The 12,969-nt window shown below is 45.1% G+C and overlaps 1 protein-coding gene across 4 annotated transcripts in view; it reads right to left on the bottom strand.

The window, feature by feature from the left end:
- Positions 1-3,424: 3,424 nt before the first annotated feature.
- Positions 3,425-12,969, bottom strand: part of LOC138672430 (vang-like protein 1) — a 168,983-nt gene continuing 159,438 nt past the window's right edge. For all 4 annotated transcript variants that reach the window (XM_069760401.1, XM_069760398.1, XM_069760399.1 and 1 more), the window contains exon 8: positions 3,425-3,913. In XM_069760401.1, coding sequence (XP_069616502.1) covers positions 3,638-3,913 — 276 coding nt within the window. In that variant the 3' untranslated portion in view covers positions 3,425-3,637. The remainder of the gene's footprint in view (positions 3,914-12,969) is intronic.

The following is a 12,969-nucleotide window of genomic DNA, read 5'->3' as shown; positions in this document are numbered from 1 at the left end:
CCCTTGCAGAAATCTTAAACACCTCGATCCACATTCACTCTTTGAATCCCTCCTCTTACAGACACAAGTTCCCTACACAATGCGGACACCACTGCCGCTCTATATAACACCACAATAGCTGCAGCTCTGGAATTGGTTGCCTGTCTCACACATACCAAAGCTCGCAAAATCAACAGACAGCCCTGGCATACCAGCCTGATCAAAGAACTGAGGCGAGCTTCCAGGGTTGCTGAGCGGAGATGGAAAAGATCCCACTCCAACGAGCACTTCATCGCATTCAAACAGTCCCTCACTATTTTCAAGACCACACTCGCCACAGCAAAACAAACCTACTTCTCATCTCATATCCTCCCTGTCTCACAACCCTAAACAGTTATTCATCACCTTCAACTCTCTCCTCCGTCCCCCAGCACCTCCTCCCTCCCCACTCATCTCAGCTGAAGACTTTGCCTCATTCTTCAAGCAGAAGATTGATAAAATCAGATCATGTTTTGATCAACAACTCCCAGAGGCCTTCCTCATAACTGCTTAGCCCTCCTCCTCCAAAACCAACTTCTCCACCATTACAGAAGATCGATTCTCCACTCTACTCTCAAGATCACATCTCACCACCTGTGCACTTGACCTGATTCTATCTCACTTCATCCCAAACCTCCCCACAGTCTTCAACCCAACCCTAACCCATCTCTTCAACCTATCACTAACAGGGTGTTTTCCCCTCAAGCTTCAAACATGCCTCAATCACACCTATCCTCAAATAGACCTCTCTTGACCCATCCTCTGTATCTAGCTATCGCCCCATATGACTTCTCCCATATGCCTGAAAACTATTGGAACAACACGTCTACCTTGAACTCTCCTCCCATCTATCTTCCTGCTCCCTGTTCGAATCAATATGGCTTCCGACCGCACCACTCCACTGAAACTGCCCTAACTAAAGTCACCAATGACTTATTAACTGCCAAAGCCAAGCGACACTACTCTGTCCTCCTCCTCCTGGAACTCTACTTTGACACAGTGGACCACTCCCTCTTACTACAGACCCTCTCATCTCATGACATCACAGACTTGGCCCTATCCTGGATCTCGTCATACCTAACAGACTGGACATTCAGTGTCTCCCACTCACACACCACCTCCTCACATTGCCCCCTATCTGTCGGAGTCCCGCAAGGTTCAGTCCTAGGGCCCCTGCTCTTCTTCATTTACACTTTTGGCCTGGGACAGCTTATAGAATCTCATGGCTTTCAGTATCACCTCTATGCTGACGACACACAGATCTACATCTCTGGACCAGATATCACCACCCTACTAACCAGAATCCCTCAATGTCTGTACACTATTTCATCCTTCTTCTCCGCTAGATTTCTAAAACTTAATATGGACAAAACAGAATTCATCACCTTTCCCCAATCACACTCGACTACCCCAACAAACCTATCCATCACAGTAAATGGCTGCCCACTCTCCCCAGTCCCACAAACTCGCCTCGGGGTGATCCTTGACACTGATCTCTCCTTCAAACCACATATCCAAGCCCTTTCCACTTCCTGCCGACTTCAACTCAAAAAATATTTCCGGATCCGTACATTTTTCAACCAAGAATCTGCAAAAACCCTACTGCATGCTCTCATTATCTCCCACCTTGCCTACTGTAACCTCCTGCTCTGTGGCCTCCCCTCTAACACTCTCGCACCCCTCCAATCTATTCTAAACTCTGCTGCCTGACTAATCCACTTGTCCCCCCACTATTCCCCGGACCCTCCCCTCTGTCAGTCCCTTCACTGGCTCCTCATTACCCAGAGACTCCAGTACAAAACCCTAACCATGTCGTACAAAGCCATCCACAACCTGTCTCCTCCATACATCTGTGACCTCGTCTCCCGGTACTTACCTACACGCAACCTCCGATCCTCACAAGATCTCCTTCTCTATTCCCCTCTTATCTCCTCTTCCCACAATCACATACAAGATTTCTCTCGCGTATCACCCCTACTCTGGAACCCTCTACCTCAACACATTAGACTCTCGCCTATCATCGAAACCTTCAAAAAGAGCCTGAAGACCCACCTCTTCCGACAAGAATACAACCTGCAGTAACCACCGATCGACCAAACCGCTGCATGACCAGCTCTATCCTCACCTACTGTATTCTCACCCATCCCTTGTAGATTGTGAGCCTTCGCGGGCAGGGTCCTCTCTCCTCCTGTATCCTCACCCATCCCTTGTAGATTGTGAGCCCTCGCGGGCAGGGTCCTCTCTCCTCCTGTATCCTCACCCATCCCTTGTAGATTGTGAGCCCTCGCGGGCAGGGTCCTCTCTCCTCCTGTACCAGTCATGACTTGTATTGTTTAAGATTATTGTACTTGTTTTTTATTATGTATACCCCTCCTCACATGTAAAGCGCCAAAGAACAAATGGTGCTATAATAAATAATAATAATGCCTTAGTGTCTGGCGGTCCAGAAGCTTCTTTATGGGACCTCTTTGTCAAGACATCATTCAGCAGAAGGACATTCTTGAGATGTTCGGGCTGTGCACTCCTAAACATGACTCCATACAATGATGTCCTGTCCTACCTGTGCAATGCCCGTAAAGTGCCAAAACAATGCTGATATCACTAATTTCAATCCGATTCATTCTTATTCCAGGTAACAGAATGCCAGGCATTTCCAAAGGTGAACTCAAGATAGATTAACAACCTCTGATCCTATTACGCTTCTGCTCAAAACATACTGCTGGAGCAGACTCTACTGTTATTGTGTGTTCATAGTCTCCACAGTTCTGCTTGTCTCTTGTCCTGCTATGACAAACCTTTTGCTTCTGGACACTTTATTGTCCCAGATTCTACTCAAGATTTATAGAGAAATGTCACCGAAGTCTTTGGTCACTTATCTACAACCAAGCCCACTTGCTTCTGTGACAGATGCTGTGACATTCACCATTTATCTGTGCGTCCTGGGATTGTGCTTGGCAGTTGGAACCAGAACTTCTATGTTTCACTTCCAGTGTCATGTCCAGTTATGTTGTCTTTGGTCCTTTCTATCCAGATTTGGGATCTTGTGGTGTCACTCAGCAGTGGGATGCTCCCTGTGCCGGTGTTTGAGCGCCATCACTTTCATTGTCATCTCTAGTCATCCTGCCTTTGGTCTTCTTAGCTGTTTCTGGCTCTTATGACCTCTGGATTGGATTCCTTGGTCACCATTGGTGCTGGGATCTGTCCCGTGTCCCAGTATTGTTTCTGGACTATGTGCTTTTTTGTCTATGTAAACATTTATTCTGGTTCTGGTCCAGCTCCTCTCACAGGTCTTTCTGGCTCTCTGCCATGTTCACACTTCCTGAGAGTCTGACTCCTTGTATCAGGCTCCTTAGTTTGTCAGATTGTGTTGTTGCGTCTATGGATGGACAGACTACAACATCTGCTCCCATGTTTCCAAAAATGACCTTTAATATTATTAATACTGAGAAATGTACTGATGCCAGAAGACCTCCCTGATACTAGGACAGGACTGACTATAACATAGGATGGAGGGCTGAGGCATTTGTCATACAGTACAACAGGCGGTGTATAATAAAGGGCGATATATATTACAGGGTGATATATACATATGATAGCAGCATATAAATGTGTGTACATGTCACGCTGGAGATACGGTGGTGGCATCCAGCGCCGGGGGATACAATTGCACCAAGAAGCGATGGGAGTTTGGTGGGATGAAGTTCTCGCTGAGCGTCAAGCTGGGAATCTCGCTGACACTGACCACCAGCTGGACGGCGGCGCTGCGCAAGCAGAACGTCAACTGCGACTTCAGGCTTCGTGTGACTGACTCCTCGCTCACTAACGTCCACTCGGCTGGCTTGGCTCTGGAGTACTGGCATTGGGGCCCTGGGCGCAAATACTGCTCCAGAAAGGCCTAGAAGATAAAAATCAGAGAAATCAGGTAACCAGGAAAGAGAATGTCGCTGACAACCACGCTCTACAACATCACCCATAACGCACCAGTGCAGACATCAGCCAAAGTCATGGATGGTTGTGGGGTAAAGTGATCCAGCGGCTGGCATAGCACAGTCTCACTGTACTATGTATGTATAGATATATATATATAGTGACTTTTTTGGTCAGGGGGATTGATGTGTTACACCTTGGTATTAGGGGGAGCAATGATAAGAGGACCCTGGCACAATTGGAGACTAAATGGATAGTGACCCTGGACACCATGACCCCTAAACGTTGACATTCTCCTCCTTTCTGTGACGAGGAGTCTCACATTATTTGATGGTATTGGTGCATATTTTCTGCTGGACCATCACACTCTGGTGGTGCTCTGTTTATTCATTTGTTTTAAGTTGTGGTTTTACATTGTTTTTCTTGTTATCTCTTTTTTAGCGTGTGTGATCTCCTGGCACACACTACAGATCACACACACACACTACAGATCACACACACATACTACAGATCACGCACACACTACAGATCACACACACACATACTACAGATCACACACACGCACACACTACAGATCACACACACACATACTACAGATCACACACACACTACAGATCACACACACACATACTACAGATCACACACACGCACACACTACAGATCACACACACTACAGATCACACACACACTACAGATCACACACACGCACACACTACAGATCACACACACACTACAGATCACACACGCACACACTACAGATCACACACACACATACTACAGATCACGCACACACTACAGATCACACACACACATACTACAGATCACACACACGCACACACTACAGATCACATACACTACAGATCACACACACACTACAGATCACACACACGCACACACTACAGATCACACACACACTACAGAACACACACGCACACACTACAGATCACACACACACATACTACAGATCACACACACGCACACACTACAGATCACATACACTACAGATCACACACACACTACAGATCACACACGCACACACTACAGATCACACACACATACTACAGATCACACACACACGCACACACACACTACAGATCACACACACACGCACACACTACAGATCACACACACATACTACAGATCACGCACACACTACAGATCACACACACACATACTACAGATCACACACACGCACACACTACAGATCACACACACTACAGATCACACACACGCACACACTACAGATCACACACACTACAGATCACGCACACACTACAGATCACACACACACATACTACAGATCACACACACGCACACACTACAGATCACACACACTACAGATCACACACACACTACAGATCACACACACGCACACACTACAGATCACACACACACTACAGATCACACACGCACACACTACAGATCACACACACACACATACTACAGATCACACACACTACAGATCACACACACACTACAGATCACACACGCACACACTACAGATCACACACACATACTACAGATCACACACACGCACACACTACAGATCACACACACTACAGATCACACACACACTACAGATCACACACACGCACACACTACAGATCACACACACACTACAGATCACACACGCACACACTACAGATCACACACACACACATACTACAGATCACACACACTACAGATCACACACACACACTACAGATCACACACACGCACACACTACAGATCACACACACACTACAGATCACACACGCACACACTACAGATCACACACACATACTACAGATCACACACACTACAGATCACACACACGCACACACTACAGATCACACACACACTACAGATCACACACACGCACACACTACAGATCATACACACACATACTACAGATCACACACACACTACAGATCACACACACTACAGATCACACACACATGCACATACACACTACAGATCACACACACTACAGATCACACACACGCACGTACACACTACAGATCACACACACACTACAGATCACACACACGCACACACTACAGATCACACACACACTACAGATCACACACGCACACACTACAGATCACACACACACACATACTACAGATCACACACACTACAGATCACACACACACACTACAGATCACACACACGCACACACTACAGATCACACACACACTACAGATCACACACGCACACACTACAGATCACACACACACACACTACAGATCACACACACATACTACAGATCACACACACTACAGATCACACACACACTACAGATCACACACACATACTACAGATCACACACACTACAGATCACACACACGCACACACTACAGATCACACACACACTACAGATCACACACACGCACACACTACAGATCACACACACACATACTACAGATCACACACACACTACAGATCACACACACATGCACATACACACTACAGATCACACACACTACAGATCACACACACGCACGTACACACTACAGATCACACACACACACTACAGATCACACACACACACACACACTACAGATTACACACACATACTACAGATCACACACACGTACACACTACAGATCACACACACACGTACACACTACAGATCACACACACAAAGGGGAGGCTGATATAAATGTGCAGCTCCTCAGCATCTCCTGCTTACAGAAGCTCTGCCTGTCACGCACCTCCCCCCTGCCTTCTGTCCCTGGGCTGCAGAGCTCAGGAGAAGCTCTGAGTCTCACCATGCTGACGGAGCTGCTTCCTTTCTCTCACATGCGCTGGCTGACCTCTCCCCCTAGATACGCCTCGGACTGTTGCCGTGAGGGAGAAATCTCCTGCACTGCAACATGATGTCGGGTGCTTCGGACCTTCCGAGCCCCTGACCAGACGGGCCCGGTCACAATGGCGACCTCTGCGACCGCGGTAATTACGCCCCTGAGTGACCTTAATATATTTGTTTATTCCTGAATGTCTTTTGTATCGCAATTTTTTATATATAATTTTTTTAAGTAGATTAATAAGATTATAAACTTTTATGCACCTACGGTATGTACTCCGTGTTCTCCTATTCATTGTGCATTTGTTTGGAGTTAATTGAGGGTGGACCACCACTGTGTGATATCCCCCTCTCGCATATAAAATGCAACTGGGTTTTTATTTGTAATATATACAGTGGCATGTAGAAAGTTTGTGCACCCTGGTCAATATTACTATTATTGCGAACAGTGAAGCAAGTTAAAGATGAAATGATCTAAAAGGCCTAAAGTTACAGATGACTCATTTCCTCTGTATTTTAGGCCAAAAAAATTGTCTTTTTTCCATTTCAAAAATTACATTTTTTTCCATATAAAAATTAAAATGGGCATTTGTGTGCCTTGCATGGTTAATGCCTAGTGGCGCCCTGTTTTGTAAGTATCGCAGCCTGTGAATGCTAGTTATAGCCAGACAAGAGTCTTCCTATTCTTGTCTGAGGGATTTTCCTCCATTCCTCCTTGGTGAATTCCTCCAGTTCTGTGAGATTCCTGGGCGTTTTGCTGCCTTTGCTATTTTGAGGGCTAGACAAAGATTTTCAATGATGTTCAGATCAGGGGACTGTGAGGGCCATTGTAAAACCGTATCTTGTGCCTTTTGAGGTCGTCTATTGGGGATTTTTTTTATAACTGTAATTTTTATTGAGTTTTATAGTTTTAACATTTTAAAACAAAAGTCCAGACAATTACATACATAAAGAATTTTAGGAAAACAACTTTAAGAAACCTCAATTACGGAGTACAAAAAAGATGTATTATTGGGGAGAACTCCCCCCTGCGGTGGTGAATCATATTGCATAGTGAAATTGTAAGAGTTAAAGATCAAACAGAGAGATTATATTTGGCGTCATTTTAAACCAATTCCGTCCTTAAATTTACAACAGAATATCTGACATAAGAACATCGCATAAAGAGACAAGACAGATACACAAAGTAGTGGGGGAGGGAAGGCACAAAGGTCCAAAGAAACCGAAAATGAAGCTAATAATAATCTTTATATAGCACTAACATATTCCGCGGCACTTAACAGGTTGCACATGTTATAATCACTGTCACTGATGGGGCTCACAAACTAAATTCCCTATCGGTATGTCTTTGGAATGTGGAAGGAAATTGGAGAACCCGGAGGAAACCCACGCAAACACGGGGAGAACATGCAAACTCTTTGCAGATGTTGTCCTTGGTGGAATTTGAACCCAGGACTCCAGCGCTGCAAGGCTGCTGTGCTAACCACTGCGCCACCGTGCTGCCCTAGCTATTATTTTGAGCCTAGTAATAGTCCCAGGGGGCCCAACCAACATCAAATCTATCCACTCTCGCTCCCATTAAGGCCGTCACATATTCCATCCTTCGAATGTCAGTTTTTCTATGTAATAAACCTTGATGTGAAGGAGGAGAGATCAGCTTCCATTGAAGAGCGATCAAACATCTTGCTGCAGTCAGGATATGTAGTAGTAATCTAGCTGAACTCTTCCCCATCCCTCCAAGAGGAACGTTTAGTAGGTAGACAGCAGGGTCCAGTCCAACCTCAACATAGAGAACCATTCTTATTAAGACTTTCGCATCCTCTAAAAACCCGGCTATCCCCAGGCAGGACCAGAAGACATGATACTGGGAACCCCCCGATGAACTACAACTCCAGTATAGAATGGGGGCATAGGGATCAGTCTGTGGATGAGCTCCGAAGTGTGATATCAATACATCAATATCTTATACTGGTGGTTCTCTGTTGTGAATTCTGTGGCTGAATTCACTCCTGTGGTCACAAGTGGTACTGCAGCTTCTGAGCTTCCTTCCTCAGGTGTTCTGGTGAGCTCATTAGCTGCTTCGTTACTTAACTCCACCTGATGCTGCTATCCTTGCATCTAGTCAATGTTCCAGTGTTGGATCTGAGCTTCTCCTGATTGTTCCTGTGACCTGCTGCTCTGTATAGCTAAGTGCTTTTTTGCTATTTTGTTGCCTTTTTTCTGTCCAGCTTGTCTTTTGTTTTGCTGGAAGCTCTGAGACGCAAAGGGTGTACCGCCGTGCCGTTAGTCCGGCACGGTGGGTCTTTTTTGCCCCCTTTGCGTGGGTTTTGCTTTAGGGTTTTTTGTAGACTGCAAAGTTCGCTTTACTGTCCTCGCTCTGTCTAAGAATATCGGGCCCCACTTTGCTGAATCTATTTCATCCCTACGTTTTGTCTTTTCATCTTACTCACAGTCATTATATGTGGGGGGCTGCCTTTTCCTTTGGGGTATTTCTCTGGGGGCAAGTCAGGCCTATTTTTCTATCTTCAGGCTAGCTAGTTTCTTAGGCTGTGCCGAGTTGCATAGGTAGTGGTTCGGCGCAATCCACAGCCACTTTTAGTTGTGTTTAGGATAGGATCAGGTGTGCAGTCTACAGAGTTTCCACGTCTCAGAGCTCGTTCTTTTGTTTTTGGGTATTTGTCAGATCACTGTGTGCGCTCTGATCGCTAGGCACTCTGTCTCTGGATTGCCTTCATTACACCTTTCATTAGCAGACATAACAGTTCTCCTTATACAGGTCCTTCTAAAAAAATTAGCATATAGTGTTAAATTTCATTATTTACCATAATGTAATGATTACAATTAAACTTTCATATATTATAGATTCATTATCCACCAACTGAAATTTGTCAGGTCTTTTATTGTTTTAATACTGATGATTTTGGCATACAACTCCTGATAACCCAAAAAACCTGTCTCAATAAATTAGCATATCAAGAAAAGGTTCTCTAAACGACCTATTACCCTAATCTTCTGAATCAACTAATTAACTCTAAACACATGCAAAAGATACCTGAGGCTTTTATAAACTCCCTGCCTGGTTCATTACTCAAAACCCCCATCATGGGTAAGACTAGCGACCTGACAGATGTCAAGAAGGCCATCATTGACACCCTCAAGCAAGAGGGTAAGACCCAGAAAGAAATTTCTCAACAAATAGGCTGTTCCCAGAGTGCTGTATCAAGGCACCTCAATGGTAAGTCTGTTGGAAGGAAACAATGTGGCAGAAAACGCTGTACAACGAGAAGAGGAGACCGGACCCTGAGGAAGATTGTGGAGAAGGAGCGATTCCAGACCTTGGGGAACCTGAGGAAGCAGTGGACTGAGTCTGGTGTGGAAACATCCAGAGCCACCGTGCACAGGCGTGTGCAGGAAATGGGCTACAGGTGCCGCATTCCCCAGGTAAAGCCACTTTTGAACCATAAACAGCGGCAGAGGAGCCTGACCAGGGCTACAGAGAAGCAGCACTGGACTGTTGCTAAGTGGTCCCAAGTACTTTTTTCTGATGAAAGCAAATTTTGCATGTCATTCGGAAATCAAGGTGCCAGAGTCTGGAGGAAGACTGGGGAGAATGAAATGCCAAAATGCCTGAAGTCCAGTGTCAAGTACCCACAGTCAGTGATGGTGTGGGGTGCCATGTCAGCTGCTGGTGTTGGTCCACTGTGTTTCATCAAGGGCAGGGTCAATGCAGCTAGCTATCAGGAGATTTTGGAGCACTTCATGCTTCCATCGGCTGAAATGCTTTATGGAGATGAAGATTTCATTTTTCAGCACGACCTGGCACCTGCTCACAGTGCCAAAACCACTGGTAAATGGTTTACTGACCATGGTATTACTGTGCTCAATTGGCCTGCCAACTCTCCTGACCTGAACCCCATAGAGAATCTGTGGGATATTGTGAAGAGAAAGTTGAGAGACGCAAGACCCAACACTCTGGATGAGCTTAAGGCCGCTATTGAAGCATCCTGGGCCTCCATAACATCTCAGCAGTGTCACAGGCTGATTGCCTCCATGCCACGCCGCATTGAAGCAGTCATTTCTGCCAAAGGATTCCCGACCAAGTATTGAGTGCATAACTGAACATTATTATTTGATGGTTTTTTTGTTTGTTATTAAAAAACACTTTTATTTGATTGGATGGGTGAAATATGCTAATTTATTGAGACAGGTTTTTTGGGTTATCAGGAGTTGTATGCCAAAATCATCAGGATTAAAACAATAAAAGACCTGACAAATTTCAGTTGGTGGATAATGAATCTATAATATATGAAAGTTTAATTGTAATCATTACATTATGGTAAATAATGAAATTGAACACTATATGCTAATTTTTTGAGAAGGACCTGTAGAGTGTGCAGATAGAGGACCTGGCTGCCTTCTCCCATATGCCCTAACAACTTTGGGGGGAAAGCCCCTTCCCAAGAATAGACTCCCATCTGCTCATGTAGAGATGTTTAACTGTTGACCCCCTTGAGGATAGTTTACAATCCTGTAAATGTCCGAAATGAACTCTTTGGTATATGGGCACCTTTTCCATATCCTTTCAATATCAGTCGGTAAAGACACCTTCAACAAGCCATACAACGAGGAAGCCAGATGTTTAATCTGCATCAATTGAAATAACTCTTTATTGGTTACACCTAGTTTGGACCTGATAGCATCAAATGCAAGAACCACCAGTGTGTCCCCATCCACCATGTTTGCAAATCTGAATAAACCTGCCAAAATCCACAGATGAACCATTGTCGGATACATACTGTTTGGAATCAGAGGTTGATAAATAAAGGATATAATTAGCGACTTAGGGGAAGCCAAGCTAAACTATTTCTGTGACAAAACGAAAGTCGGGGATACGGATATCCCACTGCCGTCACCAATCTGTGACCCAGCTTACACAGTCACAGCTCTCTGGCGCTCCCTTAGCCTCAGGTCAGTCAGGGAACTTCACATGGGAAAAGTAGTCACCGGAGAGGCTGCCCTGTCACGCACTGGTTATCGGGGCACTCTGCGGTGAGGTATCATCAGTCCCAGGCTGGGAATATATTTAAACCTCCGTCCATCACTGCCAGGATCCCCCAATAACACCAGAACGGTATGCCGCCACCAGTTCCTTGTTAGATATAAGCCGGCTCTGTTAACAAGCTTATATCGGGTCAGAAACCAACCCCAGGTAGTGTGTAAGTATTAGCCGACTCACGGATGTGGGAAATCAGGATTCGAGATAAAAGAGCAGCCCAAAATTAATTGATATTTTAATTGCAGAAAGGCACACTAGATAGATAATAGAAATATATACAGAGTAATATACAGATATTACAGCAAGAGGTACAGATAAAGGCAGGGTACGGTATGGGATTGCAGTTAGCTGTATGTGTCAGGTTACCGGTCCTTGTAGCATGTGGATCCAGAGAAGCACTCGAAACCACAGGCACTTTCTTAGTTTCTGGTCTGTCTCCACGTGTGATGTAACACGGCTTCCGTGGCAGAACAATGATACTGGTTAAAGGTGTGTGGCTAGCTTTTAACCCTTAGCTCGCCCCCTCCAATATTTGCCGCTGCCCCTCTGGACTGGACTAAAATCTCCTCCACTGACTTCCTAGCTGAAATAATTCCCAATATCTAGGATGGGTCATAACTTTCTAGTGGGATGTCCAAAAGGGTTCGTTGGGGCATTTTTTTTTTTTTTTTATCAATTAGTGTTTATTGAAGATTTCCAAAACAATACAGTGCAGTCAAACAGTAATAACAGTAACAGAGATCAACCGATATGGAGAATCCAAACTCTGGTCGGCTAAGAGGTTCTGGAGAGCCTATCTCGGTATCTGGGACAGCTAGAGAATGATAGGACCCAAGTCTGTATGCGGAGGGTTTCCCGGATTCTGGTGGTATATTGGACTTAACCCTGAGATGCACAGTACTCTCATAATTCATCTATGTGTCGGTGCCTAACCATCTATGCCTTACATTGGCGGCCTTGCACAAAAGATGGCATGGGGTCCCAGCTCTGTTCCTCCTCACATTAATTAACATGTGGCCTCTAATTCTCCAGCCATGTGGAACATTTCTGCTCTTTTAGGAATTTGTGTACTTATCCCATGGGTGGGGGTCACAGTTCCGGGAGCATAGAGAGATCTCTGGATAATATATTGGGTCTGAAATTAATAAGTCAAAATGGAGTCTCCATAGTCCCTCACAAT

The sequence above is a fragment of the Ranitomeya imitator genome, chromosome 3, assembly GCF_032444005.1.
Source record: "Ranitomeya imitator isolate aRanImi1 chromosome 3, aRanImi1.pri, whole genome shotgun sequence".
Taxonomy (NCBI): Eukaryota; Metazoa; Chordata; class Amphibia; order Anura; family Dendrobatidae; genus Ranitomeya; species Ranitomeya imitator.
This window is presented reverse-complemented; position numbering and strand designations above follow the sequence as displayed.